This window comes from Cupressus sempervirens, chromosome 9 (genome assembly GCF_028749045.1).
Source record: "Cupressus sempervirens isolate cs-2001-9-10 chromosome 9, ASM2874904v1, whole genome shotgun sequence".
In the NCBI taxonomy this organism is placed as follows: Eukaryota; Viridiplantae; Streptophyta; class Pinopsida; order Cupressales; family Cupressaceae; genus Cupressus; species Cupressus sempervirens.
The window spans coordinates 452,535,380-452,562,476 of NC_143126.1; the positions used below are offsets into that span (position 1 = coordinate 452,535,380).

Genomic DNA, 27,097 nt, shown 5'->3' on the forward strand with positions numbered 1-27,097 from the left:
GAGACAAATCCCTACAAACCTAACTATTTTCTAAGACAGATTTTGAGCTAATTTTTCGTACGTCTATTTTCACCGAGTGTCCATCTAAACTTTCGTTACCTTAATCAAAAAATGTACTTCACAGGATATCCATTAGTTATTCTATAGGTCATTTGTTCATGACTTTATATTTCTTCCAGTCAAAGGAAACAATCAGAGAAAAACCAAACCAGCCAAGGAAATCATTATTTCAAGTCTTACCCCTAGTGCTTTAGATGTCATCTCAAGATATAATTACCAATGTAGCAGATATGTTAACACTGATTAAATTTTTCTGTTTAAATTACTCAACTGTGCTCTTTACAAGGCTATATGTATACTGTACAAGAATTTGCCATGATTGGAAATCCTTAGCAGTCATCCACAAAATATGCTAATACTGAAACCTGCTGAGCTTCTATCCAGTTGAATATCTGATGTTGTGCCTTGGGCTTCATCCTGAAAACAATTCCATCACCCATGTTGCATTGTGACTTCTGTACAACATACTCTCATACTTGAAAAGGTTAAATTATTCTAATCTGTAATAGATTCCTCTACAATTTCACTCCTATCTCCACATTCTCCAAGTCTTTCACTAGAAGTCATGGTACCCTGTTGCAAAGATATAGGAGATGATTCATGCACTAAAGCAGCATGTTTGCTCTTATTACGACTCTGCCTCCTACCTGGCTCCAACATTCCACTGTTCGTCATTACATTATGCAATCCTTGTTCATCTTTATTTGGCTTCTCGTTATCTCTCTTGCCTATTGTTGTTGGTTTTAGCAAAAGAACTTGCTTGCAGAAACAAATAGTTAAGCTCAAAAGAAAAATGTAGAAAGCTAAAGTATACCATACACAAAATGTCCATTTCCATTTCCGAGAAAAATCTTTAATCCAAGGAAGCTGAGAACGAATATCAATTTCAGCAGAATACAATTCAGGCAATCCTGATGTCAATGCTTTTGGTTGCAATATTATCTTCAGTGTTTCTGTTGGGATATTCTTCTCCTGGTAATCAATGAGATGAATTACCACGGTCTCAGTTTCTCCAAAAATACCCATCAATAGAGGAAGACTCATTAAAAATGTTTTAGCAAGCTGAATTGGGCTACTCCTGAAAGGCAACATACATGGCTGGCTAGATCGGGCAAGAACCTTATCATCACTGGAAATGAGCTCTGCCATTACCTGAAAGGAATATCCAAAAATGTATAACTTAATTACAGTGTAAAAATCAAAGTTTCTATGTTAGACTTGTATGCATTCAAATCAAACGTTTGACCTCTAGATTAACATCTATTAGCAGCTTCACAAAATTGATATATGTTCAGCATTGTATACCAAAACCACGTCATTTAATTATAAATAGCTTAATCGTTGACCCTATTTCACATTTATATAAAATTTAAATCATAGCATAGAACACAACATATAGCCTAAGCAGATCATGTTATGGTCGTCTATTAGTTGAGGCTTGCAATTAATATAGTTGAAGCCTTTAACAAAATTGCAAATTATACCGAAAAGAAAGACAATATACATCAATACACCTTGTGTCCAAGAAATAGGTAGTGTCATATTCTGAATAGCTTAGATTTTAAAATCCTGGCCGAATTATAAATAGAGCTTACCTTGACTTTTTTAGCAGCCTATTCTACCTTCTGGACAAACCTTCTACACACCTCGACTCCATCTCCTAATATACTGCCAATAACTTATAGCCACCAATTGGTTCTGATGGTAGATCATTGACCCATAAATGGATTTGGTATTGATTTAGACTCCATAGCAACGTAATCACAGCTCAGAGGACACTTTTAATCACTGTCAAAAACAGGCTCTGGCACAAAATTCTAGACATTCATGCATATTTGGGATTTTTTTATTAACTATGCAAATTCCAAACAATGCTGCCTTGTTTTCAGTTTGTATACAAAAGCTATGAATTTCTGGAAGGTGGATGCCAAAATTGGCTCAACCATCAATAGAGCAATTATGTAATCACCAGTGCAATTACAAAACTATGATGGAAAGCAGTGTTTCTACAATTTTCCCTTTCTAAAATAGGATTAAATAATAAACAATAATACAATTAAAATATAAAAGAAAAAAAATGAAATTTTAATTAAATATTAAAAATATATAAGAATAAAATTTAAATATTCTGTGGTCAAAAGTATGAATTGAAAAGTTGTGACTCCCTCAAACAAGAGAAGGAAAAAGAGAACTTCATTTCAAAGGGGAAATGGAGGAAGTAAGAACGAATGAAAGGTGTGAATCAAGAAAGAATTAATGGAAGAGAAAAGAGGAATGAGAAGAAAAAAAGAAATTGCCTCCTTCAAAAAGAAGAAATGATGTAGGGTTGTGAGTCTTACAAAAGGTGGTAATTATGGAAGTTTGTGACTCTTTCAAAAGGCAGAATGAAGGGTTGTGACTCTTCAAAAGGGTACTAATTATGACAAGTTACGACTATCTCAAAGGGCGGCAATGATGAAGTGTTTGGACTCTTTCAAAGAGTCGTAATTATGAAAGTTTGTGACATGCTCAAAAGGAAGAATTGGTTAAGGGTTGTAACTCTTTCAGAGGGTGATAATTATGAAAGGTTGTGATAATAGCAAAGTCAAGACACTACGACGTGTGACTCTCTCTCACATTGGAAGATATAAATAGAAGAAGATTTCATCTAAGGAGGACATCCAAGTGGAGATCAATTTGGGGAATAATATATTATTTTGAAAGGCAACAATGAAAAGCGGTGACTCAATTCTTATGAAAGGTGGTAACTCTTTCACCAATAAAGGGAATTCATTTCAAGCATTGTAAAGGGACTTATCAATCATTACTCATGAATCCATCCAAACAATCATCAAATCCACATCAATCATCACTTTGTCTTGGGATCAAGAAAACAAACAATTCAGCATTCAATATATAGTCACTTATATATAGTTTGATTTATTAGTTAATCCCAAGACACAATTATTCATCACTAGCATTCAATATATAGTCACTAATCAACAATTACTTAATCATAACTCACCAATACCTTTAATCATCAAAGCAGAGGGATTAATTTAATAAATCATTCAACAACAATAAAATGATTGATCAAGCAAGATATTGGATCAGATATAGAAAGCAGCAATCAGCAATCAGCAGACTGATAATCCAGCAAGGAATTGGTACACAATGTGTGTGGGTTTTTAATCAAGTTACTAATGAATTTTCTAATGTATTTATATATTTTATAATTCATGAATATATATATATATATATATATATATGTATGTATGTATGTATGTACATGTATATGTATGCCCCACCCACAATCATTCGTGTAATTGGAGGAAATATGTTAGAGTGAGGTAGCAAAGTGGTTCCTGTTGGGTGGATATTTTGCAACTGACAGTTTTGGATAAAAATCTAGTCGCAAAATAGGATGACCAGCCATAGTGTGTGAGACAAAGTCTCTCCTACTTTAAAGGGAAGGCTCCCCCTTCTCACCATTTCTTAGATCAACTCAAGGTATGCAAAAAGTCGAGAGATTTTTATAAAATAGGTCTTACCAATATCCTTTCTTCATATCTTTCAAAAAAGAATCCACTACTCGTAGAGCGAATAATGGGAAGGGTGAATCTCTAACTACACTTCTATTAAGAGCTGGAAATAGTGACACCAACAAACCTTCACTAACTCAAAAGCTAGCTGAAAATGTACTTGTTTGGCTCTAAGTCCGGTCATACTTCTATATGAAAAAGCTTTACAATTAGGGCACAAAGACTCCTAAAAGTAAGAATAACTTAACTATTTTGCGGATTAAGATAGAAGTATAAGCTACAGACAAAGCTTCTAGCTATATATTTCCACAACCACTCTCAGTAAAAGCTTCGGCTCCGATTTTTTCTTAAATCAATATGTTCTTTTATTGAACACACAATAATAACATGAATCAAGACAATAGGCACAAATTACAGTCAAAGCTTCTAACTTGCTCTATCACAATTGCTTCCAGTCAAAGCTTTGAATCCAATTGCTTTTTTTATTCACTTTTCTCCCAAATTTCTACTACACAATCAAAGTTATGCTTGCACAAATGTGGCAGAGCTTTCTTGCATACAACAAAAGATGATTTTTAAAATAAGGGGGCACTCCTTTATATAGGCATAGAAGTTGAGAAAAAGATGGAGGAAAAAGTGGGAGCAACTCAACCAACGTTGACCCGGTCTAACAAGAAGAGAAATTTTAGGGTTACATGCAACTGCACGTGCAACTCGCATTACATGTAATTACATTTTTTTCATGTCATGCATCCTCTCCAACTACAAATATGAAAGAAGAAAGAAGATGGAAAATAAGAAAAGAATCCTAGGGATTGTTTTAAAGGGCCTTGTACTTTGACGATGCAATCTCGGATGATCACAAGATTGGAAGTTCTTGTACTTTGTACCACTGCATTCACTTTGATAACCATGGTGTTGCGTCTTTTGATAACCTTTGACTTTGATGAATTGTCCATTGTCATTTGAAAACTCAATGTAATCCATCTTTTCTCGCTCAAGTTATTGCGAATTCTGCTTTGTAAATCAGCACAAATAGGAGTCTCAAGCACTTTGAAAACCTTCTCGATGGTGTCCGGATGTAAATTCGGAACAACTTTCCAACAACACCTTTAACTTCTTCTTTTTTCTTTTTTCTTTTAAAGCAAAGTGCTTGGAAGAATGGAAATGCTTTGAAACACGAAAGTGGAATGCATGGGAATGCGTGCAAATGAAGATTGTTGATTTTCAAACGTGACTTAGGGTTTTCAAGACGTTATTGTACAAAAAATGATTACATGTAAGTGCAACATGCAACAAGGGATGAAAAGTGAGATGTGATGCGAAGGCGGATGGAAGATGCACTTTACATGCAAGTGCAAATGACGGATGAGATGGAAAGCATAGAAAATGGAAGAGGGATAATGAGCTTTATAGTCATCTTTGGTGAAAAGGACAAGTCAAAATACATGGAAGATGAAAATGACATCTTTTTGACTTTTCAAAAAGTGACTTTTAATCAAAATCGAACCTTTTGGATGCAATTACACGTAAGACTTTTCGTGTAATCGTGTCGTGCGAGTGGATGCGAAAAGTGAGATGAGTGAAAATAGTAGTGGAAAATGGGATTCGATGCATGTGCAGATGATGAATGAGATAGAAAACATGCAATCGCATTTGTCAGATGAGATGTGACGTGTTGTGACATGGAAAGACGAAAAGATGGAAATGGAATGTGGAGTGAAGTGAAACGTGCTCACGTTCTTGGAAAAGAACTTGCAATTCTTCCAAAAGAAGAAAAACAAAAAAGAGAGCAAGCAAACAACGAAAAACAAGCACAAAACAAACACATGCCTTTGGTCTTAAACTCAAACATGTCAATATGCAAATTGCTTTCAAATGCAAATTCGAATTTGGAATTTGGGGAAATTCTAAAAGTGTGAAAATGAGAGTTTTCATCATTTTTAAAGGCAAAATGCACTTTTCATAGCATGTATATGGACAAGTGTGCAATAACAAGCCATAATATTCATGAAAATAGCAAGATAAGCATGAATTGATAAGCAAGTTTGAAAATGTCCACTTACTTGGTGGTTAAAGAGCCAAAATAAGAAGTTTCATAGACTTGAAGACCAATTCTCACTCAAATCTGGATTTTCAAACAACTTTTTGACTTTTTTTGTACTTGCTTGTAATGAACATTCAATGGTCAAATTTGACATGAGAAGGCCAAAAACATGGTCTCCAAAGACAAGAGCACGCATTAAAACTCAAAAACGACCCCTCGATCCAAATATATGGGCTGAAATGCCATTTTTTGAATTTTTTAAACAAAAAATTGGCTTTTTATGCAAAAATTTGGGCCGTTTTTGCGAAAACGTGGCCAAAAATGCATGTTTTTGAGTCATTTTTTACTTGTGAATGCAAAAACAACTTCCCCAAATGCTAATACATCGATCGAAATGTAAAAAAATGACTTCAAAACACATAAAAATGGATTAAAACCCCAATTTTCTGGGCGTTTTAAGCAAAGACGTGTTTCATAAAAGGCATAATATAAGTCGTTTTTCACTTCCAAATGCAAAAATGTGACCCTTGATGTATTGCCAATGATTGAATATGCCAAAACGCCTCTTTTACTTGCAAAAACGTGATTTAAATCACTCTAAAATGGATTTATTTGAAGATTTTTCCAAAAACATGCCCTTGGAAGGAGTTTCAAAAAATGTTTTTTAGCAAGATAAATCCATTTTTGATGTTACAAAATCAATTGCCAAGCAAAAACGACCCTAATGGGAAAGATTTCATGCAAATCCTCCAAGTAAATCTCTCACAATGAGCAAAATCGGGTTCTTGGAGAGCAAATGCATATGTTCTTCCAAAATCGGACCTTTTGGAGTGACTCGAATATTTTAAAAACTTTCAACAAAGAAAATCGGACCTTTTGGAGTGCATAACACATTTTAAAATATACATGTGGTCAAAATTAGACCTTTTGGGGTGCAATGCATATTTTAAGTTGTATCTCACTTTCTTGATGCAACGACATAAAAACTCACTTTTTGATGTAATAACATCAAAAAGGTCCACTTTTGATGACTTTATGCTTCTAAGTTGAACTTTATATGCAATGGCATGTAGAAGGTCCACTTTTGATGGATTTTACATGTAATGACATATAAAGTGTCCACTTTTGATGACTTAAATATGCAAAGACATGAAAAAGGTCCCTAATTTATTTATTTAAATTTATTTATAGCAGTTGAATTGAATAGATTTTCTTTCATAATCATGTGAAAAGAATGGTTAAATATATTTGTTGTATTCATTATGTTAACTGTTTAATGATGATGGTCATTATCCATTGTTTGTCATGTGATGATTAGCAGTTGCTTGATTTCAGAATTATAGTTAATAATTAAATTCCTTATCTACATTAAATGTTATTATGGATTTATCATGGAACTTTGTTATTATCGTGGAAAATGTTGCACGGGTGATTGCACGAGAAGTATTGCTAAACGGGATCAACAGAATGGGATACTAGCCTTATCGGGTTGACAGGTACGACCTTTAATTGTCTTCGTAAGGACCTAGTGACTTGAACATCAGGTTGACAGGTACGACCTTTAATTGTCTTCGTAAGGACCTAGTGACTTGAACATCAGGATACAATCGATGGACCCGCATGAGTTATTAACTAAACATTTAAAACATTAATTATTCTAATTAAAAATAATCCATACCTCAAATGGTTTTTGATTGATTTTTCCACCACATCATTATAACATATATTTATGTACGTGCACATAGATATAAAAATAAAAGTGACCATAATATTATTTTTATACAAGATTTTATCTAGTACGTACATTTAAATACATGTACAAGAAGATAAAATAATCTTCCAAATAGAGCATGTATTTAGATATACTTAATAATAGATACGACCTTGGATAAAATAAATAATATGATGCCACCTCATAAATACATCTACGTGCAAGTAGATAAATATATTGTAAATTATCCTTGATTATAACTTTCAAATCTTTTTCCATCTTTATTCAAATTCTTGCTAGAAACCGAAATGCACATTTGGCATATTGGTGTTCAAGAAGCCAAGAGCCTTTTTTTTTAAGTTACCACTTCTTGGAAGCCAAAAGTTTTTCGAATAGTTCTTTATATTATGAAATCGTGAGAGACCATGGGCATTATTACACACAATATATCTCTACATTACTCAACCCGATATCCCTCTACATAATTCCTTGCCGCAATTTGCCATTTTATTGAATATTTTTGCTGAAGACATGATTGGTAATCACACTAAGATCTGCATTGAAGTTATTTCCATGAAGGAACCGATTATTTGCGTCCAGCCAAGGCTCGAATACTTCTAAACTTGCAGGTTATGTGGTTGACTTACCATATCCAATTGATTTATATAATTTTTTTTTATCAGACACCACTGCATTGTATTTACAACAATAAGCTATAGATTTTTGAAATGTTGTATAACATCCTTGTTTGATATCATCAGATAAGTTCATCCTTAAGTCAGAACTTCTAATGATAAGTCAAGACCAATAATTCATGATATGATTTCACATCTTTATTTTACTGCTAAATATCATAATCAAATGGTACTTATTTTTGCAAAGATTATATTTCTCAAGTTGTGATATGTTGAAAACATGTAATATTCTTATATCAAGTTGAGGATCAACAGACAAAGCTGATTGCTTTGAGATTCAAACACCTAGGACTCACCTAACTGTATAGCCAAGGAAAAGGTGAAGAGGTGAGATAGAAATCTGCAATAATATGAAAATAAAAATTAGACATGACATAACAATTCTAAATTATTTTTAAAAGGAAAATCAAAAAATAGCTCATGCATGTTCATACTTATTGTTCCCCTGCTGTCAAGTCGAGCGGTGGTGATCGGGTTATTGAACCCATCCGAAAACCCTGACCAAAGTTGTTAAAGGCATGTTTGCCATCTATGATCACTTAATGTCAGTAATGTCAATTATTCAGACATGTCCGTCCATAACTATGTGGACATTCTAAACACCGAAATGCTCAGGTGGCTGGACTAATAGTATCCCAAGCCTAATCCCAGGGTAGGAAGGGTCTTTCTATTCAATGGATTGTGTGCGGATGAATATGGTCCGAGGTTGGGAGGTTAAACCTAAGTCAATGCTTCTCCTCTTACTGGAAACCGGGGCTTGCACAACCAATTAAAGACTCACCAGTTACTTCTCGTATGTTTCTCTTTCTATTTCATGTTATGCATTTACTTTACTTGTATGTAAGGAAAGATAGTGAATCGTTATTTCAGTCATTTGAGTTGATCATTATTATAGTTATTTCAGTTGATCATAATTACAGTTATTTCAGTTGATTGTTATTACAGTTATTTCAGTTGATCGTTATTACAATTATTTCAGTTGATCATTATTACAGTTATTTCAGTTGAACATTATTACAGTTATTTCAATTTGATTTTGTTATCTCAGTTAATCATTAGTAGTTAAAATCAATTAATGCCTCATGAAAAGGAAATCAATATATTTTGTTTCAATAATTAGTTGAGGAAAAATCTTTCTAGATCACCTCTATTTTGTTATGAATATCCTTTGTTATATAAGGGGAAACCAATTCTACAGATGAGGAATTATATTAACTTCAACAAAACAAGAGATACAAAATTTCTTGCCTCTTACTAGCAAAACTCCGGCAACCTCCCAATTTCTCCCGTTGATGTTCCCCACTACTATGCCCAACACTATCAATGTGTCCTTGCTAACACTATTTGCTATCACTGCAAATTCCTTTGCTAACACTGCAAAAGCTTCTCCAACTTATGTTCTCCAAATGCCCCCCTGAACCACTTATATACTACTTCTGTTGGAAAACCAACGGCCGATATTGATTTTCAATCAACAACGGAAATTAAAAAACACCTTAATAACCTTAACCAAGTTGGTTTCTAGTTGCTTCTAAAAGGAGTCAATTATTTAACAAATAATTCCATACTCTAACTAATTAGTTATTGAAACTATTATTTGCCAAATAATTACAAATGGACGAACAGTTGTCCAAAGCTACTAAAACTAACAGCATATAGTAAGACCATATTGACAGTGTGGCAAACACTTCAACAATTCTTCACGGATGTCATGGTAGTATAGGGTTGACTATTTATCTTTCATGATGATGAATGTTTTGTGAACATTTTGAAATATATTCCATACTCAACAGTATATTACCCAGCTGAGTTTTTGGCATGTTGTTGCAAGTGGTGTAATGCTATCAAAATTCCACTGTCCATTTTAATTTTATTGATTAAGTAATGGATATGATTGTGTAAAATAATTGTATCAGCAATATTTTGAATTATATTTCATGATTCATCATTAGTGTAAAAAAGTTCAAAGAAATTTACAGTTACTTCTTTGAACTTTTTCATCCCAATGATAAATTACGGAGTGTGATTCCAAATCATGAATTATCAAAAGAAATTCAGAAGTCAATAAAGTCAAATGATGTGCTAATAGTTGGCGCTCTTCAAATCCATGGGAAAAAATGTGAAAACTTTGTGCCACAGAAGAATGGCTTGCACAATGTTTGTCTTTGTGACCTTGAAGGCCTTCAATTAAGCTTGGCAGCATGTTGACATGGGCTCCCCCTGAGCCACTCAACCCTAACATGTATGATGTTCTGGAACATGTTATAGGCAGGACCACAAGCCCTACAAGGGGATGCTACCTTAGCCTTCAATGAACAGAAAGTTAAAACCACCATTGAGTTTGATAAATCTTGCAACTGTATTGTGCATAAAAGTTGAATATTTATTAAAGAACTCAAAAAAATATTTGAAGTTGCCAAATTTTAATGCATGAAAAAATTTCTGGTCTATACCATGTTCAAGCATAAAAAAAATGCTCACATCAAACAAATCCTTGTTTCCTTCTTGAAGGTTTTATTCACAGTTCTTTTTATATAAGACAGACAATTTTATTAAAAAAATATTCTGGGTTCAATTTCCACAAGTAAATAGTAAAAAATCAAGTGAAACTAATGACAAAATACTTATTGCAATTTTGTGAATAGAAATGGGAATGGTGAACCACTTATACACGGCTAAGTTATTGGATTGTCATAGCAGATATGGTAAAGTCGGTGCCATTATTGGTCTTGTTCTCTTTGATTACAACTCTCATACTCCATAGATTTGGATAAATCATCCATAGAAAAAATCTAAATAATTTTTTTTAACAAAAGCAGCTGATGAAAAAGGATTGCTCTAGAACTTCATTTATGATGGTTGAAGAACCCACACTGTCTACCCACAAAAAATCAATCTAAGATCCCACAAAAGTCAAATACTGTGGTAGATGCCAAGATTGCCAAAGCCAAATTTGTTTTACATTCTAATAGTAGCTAAGATAGCATGATAGTGGATACTGTGTCATTTCCAAATCATTTGTCAGACAAATAAATACAATTTATTTCATCTTTTCCTAGATCCTGATAGCACTACTGCCATTATTCGCTGCAATTATTTCAAATAAGGGAAACTATCTTTTGCTTCACTATACACATTTTTCTGGCTTCTTTTGCTATAGTAGTGACTCCACTGAAATAATTATTCCATTTCATTTTCTACTATAAAGGTTTCATTCCCATATGAACGGCTCTGTTGTGACAGCAATGGAGATTTCCAAAATAGTTTAGGATAACTGGTGCCAGAGAAAGAAATGAATTCCTTCAAATTCTCCAAATGTGAATCATTTTCAACAGTTACGCTTATTTCCAGCTGATATTGAGATTTTAACCCGAGTGGACTGGACTCCACAAACCCAATGAAGTTAGCCATTCGGCATATACAGTGTTTAGCAACCCAAGAAGACATCCTTAAATCTGAAAACAGAACCTACTAGTCGTGATTTTAAGCCACTGTTTTCAATGTAATAGCCAGACGTTTCTGTGTCCCCTATGAATTCACAAAATTAGAAACCATCGCATCTTCTCAACCTGCATTTTTCCTTGGTGCTGGAAAGCAGCACATAAACAGGCACCCAATGCCAAAAACACTGCAAGAATACTGATTCCCAAGTGGAAACAAAGCAAGCAAACAAACAGGTAGGTTAATGTCAGAAGGAGGTAATATTTGACTTTCACCTACCATGATTGGACAACCAGTGGTCTGGGCGTGAAACAGGTTTTAGTGTGAGAGCAAGCGAGCTCCAAAGGGAAAGCCTATTGGCTTAATTATTGTCAAAGGCAACAACGAAAAGAAGTGACTCAATTCTTATGAAATCTACTGATCCTTTTACTAGTAAAGTATAAGGTAGAATTGATCAAGAAAACACTCATCAACTCCACATCAATCATCACTTCATCTTGGGATCAAAAAAAACAAAGAATTCAGCAACCAAGCACCAAACTCAAATTAGCGTTCATTCAATCATTATCCACCAATATATCAAACTAGCATTCATTGTATCATCACTTATAGTTAAAAATCATCTGACCAACAATTACTTAATCATAACTCACCAATATGTTGAATTGTCAAATCAAAAATTCATTTGATCAATCAATCGAGCAAGAGATCACATCACATATACAAAGCTAAAATCAGTGATCAGAAAACTGATAATCTGGCAAAGGTATGTAATGTATGTATATGTGTGTGTTTAATTTGCTAAACTATTTATATTTTCTATAATTAATGAATTTATCTATTCCTTACCCCAAAACCAATCATACATGGAACTAGAGGAAATATGTTAAGGAGAATCAATCATATGTAGAATTAGAGGAAATATATCAAGGAGAACTAGCAGACTGGTTCCCACAACCTAACCACATTACCCCTTGTTGGATGGGCAGCAGTTCCAATCACATGTGAGCCAAGAGGTCAAATTGTCTTGGACAGATATTCCATGCCCTTGGACTTAGTTGTGACAAATAGTCTCTGGGAGCACTATCATGCCTTTCCTTCCAATCCCTACTATGGTTGATAGTGAAAAGGGAACAATAGCCTAGAAGCGATCATGTATGGGTTTGAAAAGAACCATGTTAGGGAGAAGACTCATTAGGGAGAGGCGGCAGACCAGTTTCCACAATGTAAGTACACCATCCCATGTTGGATGGACAGGAGTCCCTACCTCCTATGGTCCAGAGGTCCAATTGTCTTGGTTGGAATTTTGTGCTCTTGGGCTTAGTTGTGACAGTCACCAGTTGCTCTATCATGCTTTCCCTTCCAATCCCTGCTACGGTAGATATTTGTGAATGAGCTACATATTAAGTAGTGATGTCATCATTTCATTTAATGATTTACTCGTAAGTTCAATAACTATTATATGATTTAATGGTGGAATATCAGTTGAAACAAATTATCCTGTTGGAATTGTTACATTGGGAACAAATCAGGTATACCCCAGTAGGTGATGTTACAGTGTCTCTCCAATCCACTTTTTGAGAAGAACGATCTCTTCCAAGAACTTGAATGCCAAATGAAGATCTGGGAACCTCCAAACTCACACAAAGGCCAAATTAAGCTAGAGTATGCAAAAAAGTAGATCTTGAGAAACCACTAAGATAATTTATTTTTTGAACTTGGAGGAATCAATTGGTAGAAACTAAGTGGACTACAAAAACATCCCTTTCCTCAACATGGAAATCTCACACAAGTTTGTCTTTTGTACCTGGAATACCAGATAACAAACAGGGCTGCCCAGGCTAAAGCACAAAACACATAAAGAATAAAAATACACTACGGACTTTGATTTCAATCAATATGTTTAGTAAGGTATTCTCTAAAGACCAACAAGGAACCTAACTCAAATACCAATTAAACTCTATATCTCAACCCCTCTGTATTTTTGGGGATGTGGAGAAGAAAAGGAAGATTCTCTGAAACTCCAATCAGAGTCACACTGATGACAGTTTGGGGGATGAGTAGATGAAGATGTCATGTGAGGACATAACTTCCTAGATGGTTCTATTACTCCCAGCAAATTACAAAACAAGGGCTCTTTGCAAGTCAGACTAAATAGTCTTGGGTGTTTATATTAATGTGTACTATCCGCATAATAGTTGTTTGTTGGTTAGCAATTTTTTGTTCACTGCTCCTAAACCATTTCAGCTACAGATAAATGAATGCTCCCACAATCAACAATATGTTCTATATGATACAATTGCAAATTACCCAAAGTAGTATTATAGAAATGGCATGAGCATCCCAATATAGTAAGCATGAACCACAGCTACTCCATCCATCCATCTAATTGTCTCATTGCTAAACAGCATACCAGCTAAAGTCCACCACTCTATGGTGTTGTTTTTCTAGAATTGCTTCCGCAAATGCAGTAACATTGCCAATGTGATTGATGTCTTCCAAATGAAGAATTGAAGACTCCTAAATATGAGAGGAGGAGACATGTCTCATGAAGAGACATGTATCTATAGTTAATCATCATTAGTTAGGTAAAATCATTTATAAATAAATAGACATACATACATACATACATACATATAATTCTTATCAATAATATAAGACATAAAGCAATGTTCATATAAATCATGAATAGAAATACTCAATGTAATGAGTATATCACTTCAACTGATGTTATACTTCAACACTCCCTCTTAGCAAGGGAAAAGTGACCATTTTTTTTTTTTTTTTGAGATATTAGTCTCAAGGATATCTATACACAACATATTATCTGACTTTACCACTCTGAAATAGTGACTTGTCAAATAACTACAATCAAAATGTTATGAACACTATCTTAACATATATTATGATCTCTAATAGTCCAAAAGAATATCTAGAGTAATCATAATGCTTTCGTTATCAATGACTTCCAGCGTATTCGGAACAAAACTGTCATAATAACAGGCCTATCATTTGCAAGATCATCAACTTACAAAGATTACCTTCTATATGTTCATTATCATGATTTCCAGCACTCTAGGACAACAATTTAATGAAGTTTTTCATGATAACAGGTCTAACATTTATAAGATCATCATCTTATAATGATTACCTTTTGTTTATATATGTCAATGAAAGATAATCACCTTCCATTACATATCATATGTGAAATAGTACACACCATGAACCCAGTCATAGGGTCGTATAAAGGTTTTCACCTCAATTCTATCTCATAGAGAAGAACACATTATAATAAATTTTACTTATAACTTCTCCTGATTGAGAAGATATCATTCACAATGGTTTGCACCTCAAAATTCTCGCTCTGAACAATGATCCTGGAAAGTCTAGTTACTCCCTTAGAGGCTCTCTTCCCCCAAGGATTCTTGTCAGACTCACTCTGATCTTCTGGTGATAAGTCATCACTTCCTCATGATATACATAGGAGTAGGCCCATCAACATCATGCAGTCACACACATATATTTTAGACTCCCTCTGAGTATTAATCTTCTAAGCTCCTACGTTGCCTTTGAAGAAGTGTCATACTTTACAATTCAAATGGAAACAACCAACTAATCTCCCTATTCTATGTTGGACGGCAACAACCAACACATTTTTATATTATTTCTATCACATATGAACCTTAATGACAATTCAAATGGATCATTTGTTGGTGATATGCTCTATTGCCTCAATGTTTTGTTGTGGTTCATAGTGTTATTTGTTTTCTTCAATATATCATTTAATGATATATGCCTAGGTGTCCTTTCACAAACCAACAAAAACTTACCATTGCTCACTGATGGAATGCTCAATTCATTTGAATGTATTGTGGAGCAAATATGCAAATTCAATGCAATATTTTCCAGACTTTGATATTAATGATAGAGTAAGGAAATAGACTTCTAAGTTGTGTAACTATCCACTAGATCAAGTTTAACAAAACCGTGGATATTTGGAGCCTATCCTGTATCCGGTGGCTTTCTCTGATTCCCTATATAAATCCTCTCATTATTCTTCACTTTTTTTATAATGTATTTTGTATTTCATATGTATCTTTATCAGTGATGGCTCTCTTCTCACTCATTTGAGTTATTTTATTATTTCTCTTCCACTATTATTTGTCCACTTGTGGATTACCTTCTGAATCTCTCCTCATTTCTTCCTAATTTGAATATCTATCTTCTCCTATGTGCTGATGTTTGTCCATGCCATCTGCCTGTTGACTGCTCATAGCCACCGATATTCACTGTTGACTGGATATTCTTCAGTCACTAACATACACACTGCCTTCAATGATTAACAAATATTAATATCGCTGGTAGATGTGAACTCAACCTTCAAGACTTATCGACAACGTACAGTTATCTGATGTTAATATTCAATTCTGACTTTGACGACTTCCCGACAGCATACAATCTTAAATTATCTGGCCTTTAATCACTGCATAGAAGGCTCCAAATAGTTCTGTCATATCCAGAACTAACAGCATATGTTTATAATTTCTTATCATATTGCTGCCCTGTCATTGCTTGTTATACCATCTGCCTCTCTCTTGCTAGGAATGTCAATGTTTTTTTTTTTTTTTTTTTTTTTTTAAGTTCTTGTAAAACAAGTTGTTTTCTTACATTCGCAGTTTGGCTCTGATACCATGTTTTTCTTGGATCGTTTCTGCAAATTTAGTAGCATTGCCAATGTGATTGATGTCTTCCAAATGCAGATTTGAAGACTCCTAAATATGAGAGGAGGAGAAATGTCTCATCAAGGGACATGTCTCTATAGTTGATCATTAGTTAAGTCATATATATATATATATATTAGTCTTATCAATAATATAAGATATAAAACAATGTTCATATAAATCATGAATACAAATACTCAATGTATGAGTATATCACTTCAACTGATACCCATATGGCATCTAAAATATAATATATAACACTCCCACTGCAATAGTACACCATTAACACCACAAAATCTCTGGGTATAGACAACCCACTTTGAAGTTACCCATGCAAATTATAGGTATAGACAGCCCACAAAACCATACAACTCATAGGTTCTCAAACAGTGCACAACATGGATCCACCAAACAACATAGACCCGAAAATACAGAGTCAGCTCTGCATCAACAACAAACAAATCAACAAAAACCAAAAACAAAATGTAGATCCAAAATGTCAAATGTCCATAATTAGAGACAACCAGAACCCAGCAAGTAATCATGCAAAAATGTCAGTGACTGATCATGTACAAACACTTCCACACTGAGAAAGCTGCAACAAACCTTCTCAAACTATGCACAATACATGCATACAAATCTACAACTATTTCTGTCCAAAAAAATCCCACATGAAATGCAATCTAAAACATAGTGTCTTTGCAAATTTACATAACCACAATTTTTGGTTAATGTGCAAAATCTTCAAAACCATCCATTTCAAAGACATTCATTCAAATCTGAATCCACTTATCATTTGGAAAACCTGCAAATCTGAAACACATCAAACCTATACACCAAAACAATTAACTTATAACTAATAAGTGAAACTACAAATGTTGAATGGAAACTCTACAGAACTTGTAAAACAAAACACCATTAATATGCTCAATGTCAGTACAAGCATCCAACTAGAGCCTAATACATAAACTCCCCTTCCACAAAACAAGTAAACTCCACAAGCTTCACCATATACAAGAAAAACAATAGAACTATGTTGTTTCAAGAGCTCCCATGTCATAAAAAGGGCCAACTCCATATGGGGGCTAATCATCTGATGCTTTCCAACACTAGAGGTTAAACAAGCACCCACTGTAAACAATCCAAATGATAATCAAAAAACCAATACTTATTCTGTTACTAAGGACCAAAGATACAAGCAAACTCCACAAGCTTCACCATATACAAGAAAAACAATAGAACTATGTTGTTTCAAGAGCTTCCATGTCATAAAAAGCGCCAACTCCATATGGGGGCTAATCTAATGCTTTCCAACACTGGAGGTCAAAGAAGCACCCACTGTAAACAATCCAAATGATAATTAAAAAACAAATACTTATTCTGTTACTAAGGACCAAAGATAGCCACCCAACATAGGACCACTACAAAAACATTGCACAACCAACACAATAGAGGCCATACTAGCAAATAAGAGCTCCAAATTAATGCCATGAAACGTGGAACTCCATGACCAATTCCAGGATGGTCCACTTCTATTCTAGAGGAATCTACTATATTGTTTCCTAAAATAAAGATCAACAGCAAGACACACTCAGATCTCCTCGTCAAACAAGGAGTAATATCACAAGACCTCTTATACTGAAAATTTTACCAACCAAAGGTATAAAATACAAAAACAAATATGCCCATAAAGTGGAAATAGGACGAAGCCTCACTTACTCTATTAACCCTTTGAGAAGAGAAATACAAGATAGGGTACTTAGAGAAACTTTCACAACATAATGTGTAAAATAACACTTAGAAAGTATGAATGGGAGAAAAAAAAAAATATTTAAATTCTAGACTGATGGTTTCTGGATTTGACTGTGGTTTTTTTCATCAGTGCTTCAGATCATGCTCCGTGATACATCATCAAGATGAGAACTAGAAGAGAGTAGTAAAAAGATAGCAGATCAGGGTAACTAAAAAGAAGGGGGGAGAAGGGCACAATATTCAAGAAATGAAAGGGTGCACATCAAGGAACCAAAGCATTAATTGGAGGAAATAATTTTAAATTTACCAAATGTAGAAGAAACACGCATGCACGCACGCACACACATATTGGTTCTATTTGTATGCGTATTTTTTTGTATCTATTAATATATGATTATGCACATGCATCTTTATTTGCATTCATATGTATAAGTAGTTGCTGATATTTTTATATTTTTGTAGGTTTATATAGTTATTTAACTCCACATTCGTTTAGGTGCTTCTATTTATTTGTTGTCATTTTGTAACAGCCTTTTCTTTTATGAAGACATTTATTTGTATTTCTCCTGCTTACTCTTTCTTTGTAATTTTCAAACTGCATTTGCTGCTTAGTTGTAATGTATTAATTTATGTCTTATGCACGCGTATCACTTTTCCACATTCAAAGAGTGATCCACCTTTTGGATGTGTCACACTCTCTTTTCCACCTTGAGGAGGGTGATCCACCTTTGGTAGACATTTAACACTATCATCTTTCCACCCTAGGTGGGTGATAAATTATCATGTAACATGTTATAAGATTAAGACACTTGTCATACTATTATGCCTTCCTATCTCTCACCTAGGCCTATTTAATACATACATATACATAAATTTAAATGTTTTCTGAGTTTGACCATGCAAGAACTTTTTCATCAATGCTTCGAATTGTACTCCATGTTTTATCATCAGGATGAAAATATATATGTATGTATGTGTATGCATATATACATATGGATGTGTTTTATATTCTGCTTCTACCAGCTAATAGCGATGGGGAGCAACGGGACAGGAGGCTGTCAGGACACGTTTCTAAGATGGGGGGGCAAAGAGCCTATATTTGGGGATGACAACAAGTGGACAGTGATGTATATACTATATACTATACAAATAGTACTTGAAATGCTAGCTATGATAAGGCATATAATAGTATAAGAAGTAAGATAGCAAAATCACAAATGCCACATACTAAATGCTTGAACATTGAACAATGGAGTATTGAATATCAAATGACTAATTAGAAATTATAATACTAAATAAAATTGCTGAATCGGCAAATGGAATATTGCTATTATATCAAAAATATCATAGAGATGATTAGAATAAGTAGCATGATATCAAAACAAGCACAAATCCAAAATGTCAAAATGTAGTTAAGGGAGGCTCTAGTCATCCCTCGAGGAAAAATCCTCATCATTCAAACTCAGTGAAGTGGGTATAAAAACATTAACTTGACTCTTAGTGATTTCCCCATCAATTTCTTCTTTTGTTGTTAAATTTAAAAGCGGGGGTTTGGGAGCATGTTGATGTGAGTTTTGTTCCACTACAACATATAAAACCAAATACCTAGCATTCCAAGAAGAAACGCCAAATCTCCAACTCTCTCTTGCATAAGGATGTTCATATGGTAAGCAATGTAGATGAATTGTGTGATCAATGAGACAACCTCACGGTTCCTTATTAATTGTGTACTTTTTCTCAATTTTATGATGTAATATGTTGGTTATCACAAAGGGACTTACGCTATTCATTCAATGGATATCAACTTGACATTAACTTCTTCCAATCACTTCGAACTAAATAAATTGCGAAGAGATGAAAGTTAACTAACCTTAAGAATGTAATAAAATGTTGATGATGGGATGTGCCTATAGCCAATCCTTGTTTCGTTGTATCAACTAGGCATAGGAGGGTACTAGCTTCTAAGGATGCAGGAATGGTTTTCACATTATCATTCATCCAAATACCCTATGAAGTCGCAATCTAAATGAACATCTCCAATAGAAGTTAAAACTTGCAATTTAGACCCAGACTAGCCTTGCATTGTTACTTACAATCAACAAGTCCCAAAACGTATGGACACTAGCTCCACCATTAATTGACACTCAACAATATCTTTCATTCATCTACTTCTACTTCAACTTTACATGAAATAAAATCCTAAATGAGGAATTTGAAGAAACTGTGCAAAATTTCAAAGAAACATTAAGTAATCCATCATGAAGGCCAACATTGAGTCATCAAATTACTTTGATAGCATTATGGAAACAATTTCATCAAGTCTCCTACTCTACTCTAATCTCTTGTTGAATGAACCTAAAATCTAACCCTTTACAAATGAGCAAGCCTTGGCCTTTTATAGTTGTTCAATTACAATAAGGACCAAGATCAATTCAAGGTCAAGGGCTAATTTATCCCTACAAACCGTAATTAGGGTTGTCACCCTATCCCCCAATTACATGAAGGCACCACCCTATGGGCCAATAAGAAAATCACAATGCTTTTGAGAGCCAGTGAGAAAATTGTACAGTTGGCATAATATGATTGAAACATGTGCGACTAGAATTTCCTTATTGATAGAAGAAAAGTGGATGCCACCTTAGTATCTTTATCCTGTAAACTTTGTCAAACTCTTAGTGATGAGAAAATATCTCTTGATACTCAACATTATCAAGCCTTCAATTATGAAGGCATATTCCCAAATTGTTTCATCTTCTCAGATTTTCTTCATCTTCATTATTGGAAATTTTCTCATTGTCGTGATTTGAACTTGATTGTAATTGCGAACTTAAAACTTGGGCTTCTTGAAGTGATGAAGTCTTCATGCACTTGGATCCTTCAAAGTGAACTTGGATTTCTAGAGGAAATTCAATTTGATGAAGATTTCTTCCACTTGTAGATTTTGATTTATTTCTTCTTTTTGTTCTTTGCCTTCTTGAATTTCATCTTGATCTTGTCTTGAATTTGTACTTTAATTTGAGCCTTCTTCTCACTTCAAGCCCTCGAGCTTGATCTTGCTTGAAGTTTTGAGCTCAACCTCAACATCATTTCCCTACCTTCCAAACTTTTCCTTCACCAACTTTCTTGATGTGAGTTTTATTCCACTGCAACATGCAGAATCAAATATCAAGTGTTTCGAAGTGAAACACAAACCATTTAATCCTTCTATTGATATAAGGTAATTTCTCATACTAAGCTTGCAAAATAAGATCATGAAATGACTTCAAGGTCTCTCTATGGTGGACACTCGCTTAGTTGAAATAATGTGATTGCTAGAAATCACTTAAAGGACTTACGTTATTCATTCAATGGGTATGAATTGCTAGCACTTCTGAAGATTTAGCTTCACAATGTGCAATGAAAATATGGTTTGATTTTCCAACCTTTCCACTTAACTTAAAATTCTACAGCTACTTCTAATTCTAATAATGAATGCAAGGAATCATGGATGGACTTGGATTCTACTACATGTAGCTTAATCAATGACTCCACCCACCTCGTGCAAGCTTCTAAGAATATACTCAAATGGTTTTCAAATCAATATCAACCCTCTTCAATCCCATCAACAAATGCAAACTAAAGATTGGTTATAAATTGAAGTTAGTACTTTCACTAGCTCACCACACAAGGCACTTCTACTATCAGCAAGAGGCTAGTGGCCTAATTTATATTTGAGTCAAGCAATTAAAAACATGCACAATTCTTTCTGCCGACTAAACTACTCCTAAACAACATGAAATGAAAATCCTAAGCTAAGTGAGGAAATATAGATCACCATACAATAATGCAAACTTGATCACAACAATTCATGATGCAAGACACAAAAATGAAAAAAGAGGAAATTTGGCATTATATTAGCAACAATTGTCCAACAAGTCCTATTTTACAAATAAGAGGGGTGGGCTTATATAGGAGCCCCAATTACAATGAATGGCCAAGATTAATTTGAAATCAATGGCCCAGATTACTCCATTACAAACCCTAATTAGGGCAACAAAAAGTAGCCGATAAAAATGAAGCAACACAAAATAAGCTAATGAGAAAATTCAATGGCCTAAGGACCAATAAGAAACAAGGAAGCCACATGGTCATAATATAACTCATCGTCCAAGATGTATACTCATTTCTTCCTCTCTTTTTTAGCAAAACCAATGAACTTAAGAAAAACTTCACAAGTTCTCCACGTCATCTTATCTTAATTGCACCTCCTTACCTTAGGAATTCTCATTATTCTCGGACTTCTTTCTCTTGGATAGTTGGACTTTACAATGCTTGAACCCTTGGTATTTCCACCATCATTATTTAGAATTCCTCTTTGTCTTCTTCATCTTCGGATTCAATCCTTGGAGAAATCCCCTGAACACATTAATCATCTTCCTTGACATATTAAATCCATTTCCTTCCATGACTCAATCATCATCAAGATCACTACCTTGATGGGAATCTTGTCCTTGAATTCTTTCTTGCTCTCAACCTCAGACTTGTCCTTATGTCCTTGCTTGATGAAGGTTTGATCTTAGGATAATACCTTCAACTTGATCCTTGAATTTATCTTTCCTTTATTACAGTTTTGAAGTGCATCATCTTTAATTCTTTTCTATTGAACTCAAATGCTAAGGTTTGATCTTAAGATAATACCTTAAGCTTGATCCTTGAATTTTTCTTTCCTTTGTTCCAGTTTTGAAGTGCATCATCTTAAAGTGTTTTCCTTTGAACTCAAATGCTATAGACTAGTCCTCTTTTGTTGCTATCCTTGGCCTTGAGCTTGAACTTGTCTTCCACCTTCCTTTGTTCATTTCCTTATGACTATCCTTGCTTTTGATCCAAACATGATTCTTGGTACAAAACTCAAAGTCAATATGTTCTTAAGGGACTTGAACAAAATAATAAATTTCAGACTTAAAATCTTTGCAATTATGGATTTTGTGTCCAAACTTAGTAATTCCATCCAATGCAAATTGTAACTAGAATAAGCGTTCGGATTAGAATCCAAAGACAAAATTTGACCAACACTTAGCCATTTGAATGATAAAATCTGGTGTTACCGGAAGACTAAGAGACTTGGAGGTCTTTGGTACTAGTACTGGTATCGGTATCAGTACGACTATTTTTCAAAAATAGGATATAAGGGTACTTGGAGGCGGCAAATTTTTTTAATATAATTTAATAATTCCCAAGCAATACCATAGATTTCTAATAGTCCTTTGAAAACAAGAACAATAAAAAGTTATAAATATGAACATTAAAATAAGGGCCAAAGTAATTTAATATTATATTTTATTTTTATTTTTTAATTAGGAGATGTCAAGGAGACTTCACTTATTGGATTTAGAGACTTGAAGTCTTCAAGTGACTTTGTCGTGGAGTCTCTAACCTTTTTTGAGGTCTCTGAAAGTCTCTGAGACATGTCCTGGAGAGGGGGAAGACACATCTCTCAATAACACTGATAAATCAGTCTTCCATCAGTAAAGGGAAAATTCTGATTTTCTGAAGACACTTTATGATAAGTCTGAAAACAAACTAAAAATTGTGTTGATTCCCTCGGTGATGAGGGTTTTCCCCAAGGTAATTTGTGTGTTCTCTCTGCATTTGCTTTATCAGTTTTCTTTTGTGTCCTTGATTGATAGATCTTTTGTCTTTGTTTGTCCTTTGCTCATTGTTCAAGTATTGCCATTGGGGTCACTCATGCAGATTGATCATGATCTTCATCTTGGTTTCAAAGGAGTCTCTTCATTCAGCACTATGGCAGTTATCATTTGACAGATGTCCACATTTTTTGTCATAAATGATTTTCTCTTGCATCTTTATTATTGTAGATTTTCCCGGGGGGGGGGGGGGGGGGGGGGGAAGTGTTGTTCCCACTGGGTTTTCTCTCTTTCCTCTTTTGTTTGTACTTAGTTAGCCTTAAGGGGGATGTTAACATAGAACTTTTTGGTACGTCTGTAATTCACGAATCAATCACAAACTCTTTGTTCTATCCACTCCCTCCGTGATTAGCAGGTCTGCAGCAATTCGCACTAGTCTTCATTCTATCAAAATGGCAATTCTTGGTCATAAATTAGGTCTAAATTGGAGAACTAATTTCTTATTGCACTCTTCGCCATAATTTGTTATTGCTAAGAGAGGTTATTCATTGGCAGTTTCTATTGTCTAAATCATATATCATTTATTACGAAGTTATAATTATAAATATAATGCATTTCTCAAATTGAGTTGGAATCATTGTTTCAGGGCAAAACTCGGGAATATCCCAAAAAGGGACATTACACATTATGATTCATGCAATCTTCATTATTGAACTTAATTTGCATCCCCATATAAAATATTTTACAAGCTCCAGAAAATGGTAGTTATTTCAGGCTTTGGACTAGATTTATTATTTATACAAAAGGTGTTCCCTCGTTAATTTGCCATTCTCCCTGATTAATTTGTAATACCTCATCAAAGTGAGTTTTGCACACACATTTATAATTGAACCTAATTTGCAGCCCTATATAATGTTGAAGATTGTAGCTGCGATACAGATCTTTATCTCTGATTCTTAGAAATATGATCGTTATAACCGTTATGGTCATCTTCAGCTGAAGAAAACATTTGTGATAATAATTAAGAATTTAAGATAATAGTAAATATAGAGACATGTGTCATGCGTAGAGACATGCATTTGGAAATATGAAGAGACCTTCCATTGTGATGTGAAGAATCTCTCAAACTCTATATTTTGAATGATTACTTTGTGTATGGTATAGCATCAAGCGAAAAGAATTGTACTTAAACATTTCTCAATCAATAAAAGCGATATTTTTGTTGTGCGGTTGGGTTTTTCCCTTCAAGTGGAAGGTTTTTCCCAGGATAATCATGTGCGCCTCTTGTATCTATTTTGCTCTCCATTATTGTTGTTTTCTTTATGTTCTAGGAAAAACTTAATATGGTATTAGAGTCAAGTTGGATAACATCATTAAAGGAGTTTCTTTTGTTCATTAACTTGTGCATCTATCTCATAGACAATCTCTATTTTATGGTTCTCTGTTATCTTCATGCACTCTAGCTCTCTGATTATTGCTCGAGCACGGTCATGTATTATGTTTTTCTTCATATTCTTAGTTGTACATGTCCTATGCAATCTCTACTATTGCCCAACGTTTATTTTATGTTCGTCTTACTTAGCATCTTGTCTCCAGTTGTTGCTCCTCTTGCACTATGTTCAATGATTGGGCTTCCACATCATCTATACATATTATTTATGTTTGTGGAATATTATTGAAGCCGTCACCTATGATTTCTTTATATCTTCATATTTGTCGAACGACACTATTATTTTTTTGTTCTTTTAGTTGTCATCGGTTAAGTCTAATGCATCATCTTTGGCAATTGATATTATCTTCTCTGTTGATGTTCATGGCTTTCAATATTTTGTCTTTTCCTTGACAAGTTGGCTCCGTCTCAGACTCTCACCAAGACGATGCATGTAAAGGAAGTTTTAATATATCTTATTAAATATTAAACACCATCTATTACTATTCGTGTATTTTCTTGTAGCTAGGTGCTCCCTTCACCTTCACGCAATTATGTTATTTTTTCATTATTCATTTTGTATAGCTCTATCGGAGGGCAGAACATATAGCGATTGTACTATCCTGTAGACTATATGAGGACGCTACTTATTGACTTAATGATGCATATTTGCATTCACATATGTGATTCAGAGGGAGATATTCAACCTTAGAGCGAGGTTACATCAACTATCTCACTGCGGTGATTTTCTTGCGATTATAAGTTTTTATTCATGTGAGATTAATAAAGTTGTAAGGACAACTATGATGACTCTTTCACATATTGTGAACATTGTGTAGAGAGAGTCTATGATGTCATCACGTTGATGGGAGTTGGATGTCATGTTGAGAGATTCCATGACAACATCAAGTTGAGAGAGTCTATGATGATCCTTTCCATCATGTGGAGAGAGTCCGTGATGCAAAAGCCTTGTAGGCTTGTCATGTTGAGTCATGTTGAGAGATTCCATGACATCATCACGTTGAAGAGTTCATGATGTAAGTTAATTGTGATTCTTGTAGGTTTTTCATGTTGAGTGATTCTGTGAATTATGTTATGCTGAGATAACATGTTTTATTTTAGTTACCGGTTTGAGTTCAATTTGAAATACGGGTTCAAAGAACCAGTTCACTGGAATGGCAAAATTTTGGCAAAAGGTTTGGGTTCCTTTGTACAAAAACATGTAAATTATATATATATATATATATATATATATATATATATATATATATATATATATATATATATATATTAATGAAGCCTAGAAGCATAAGTTAAAATTAGAATGTCACAGAGTATCACAAAATCATATGGTTTAATCATTTAAACAACAAAAACACCATAAACTTTAAAATTGTAATCATAGCATCATTACAAAGCATTATCCAGTTGATTGGCATATCTTAGGCCTTGCTAGACAAGTTGAATACAAACAAGGGAGCTCCTTTGTCAAAAGCCCTATTTATTACAATAGGCATATAGCAAGTTGAGCTTGGAAAGAAGTGTATCCTGTTATAAAAGGAGAAAAGTTATACCTAAGGCATTGTTCTATCCCTCAATGGTGGATTTATCCTATTCGTGTCTACCATTGGAGAAGCTCATCGTCTCCACATTCATGATCTAGTCTAGTCCATTTTGTGCAATTAAACATTCTCTATGTCAAAGATGCAACCTGGGATGCCTACACTATAACATTTTGCAGGAAATCAAGGAGCTGTTGATACACAAAAAAGAATTGAAACCTAGGCGAATTTTGGATGAATTGGACCCAAATTTGGCACTAGTTCGAACCCAAACCTGGTTCAAATGCCATACTAGCGAACCAAGGTAACTAAGGTTTTTATGAGAACTTATGTGATGAGAGTTTATCATTGACATTTTTTGGTTGCGGCTGTGTGACTGCTATGCTAAATATATCTCTCTTGCTAAGAGGGAGTGTTGAAGAATGTAGCTGCGATAGAGATTTTTATCTCTGATTTTGAGAAATATGATCGTTATAACCGTTATGGTCATATTTAGTTGAAGAAGACATTTGTGATAATAATTGAGATAATATT

The 27,097-nt window shown here is 34.2% G+C and overlaps 1 protein-coding gene across 1 annotated transcript in view; it reads right to left on the reverse strand.

The window, feature by feature from the left end:
- Positions 1-293: 293 nt before the first annotated feature.
- LOC149539270 (seipin-1-like) overlaps positions 294-27,097 on the reverse strand; it is a 50,777-nt gene continuing 23,973 nt past the window's right edge. The window contains exon 2 of the mRNA XM_089800599.1: positions 294-1,212. Coding sequence (XP_089656725.1) covers positions 556-1,212 — 657 coding nt within the window. The 3' untranslated portion in view covers positions 294-555. The remainder of the gene's footprint in view (positions 1,213-27,097) is intronic.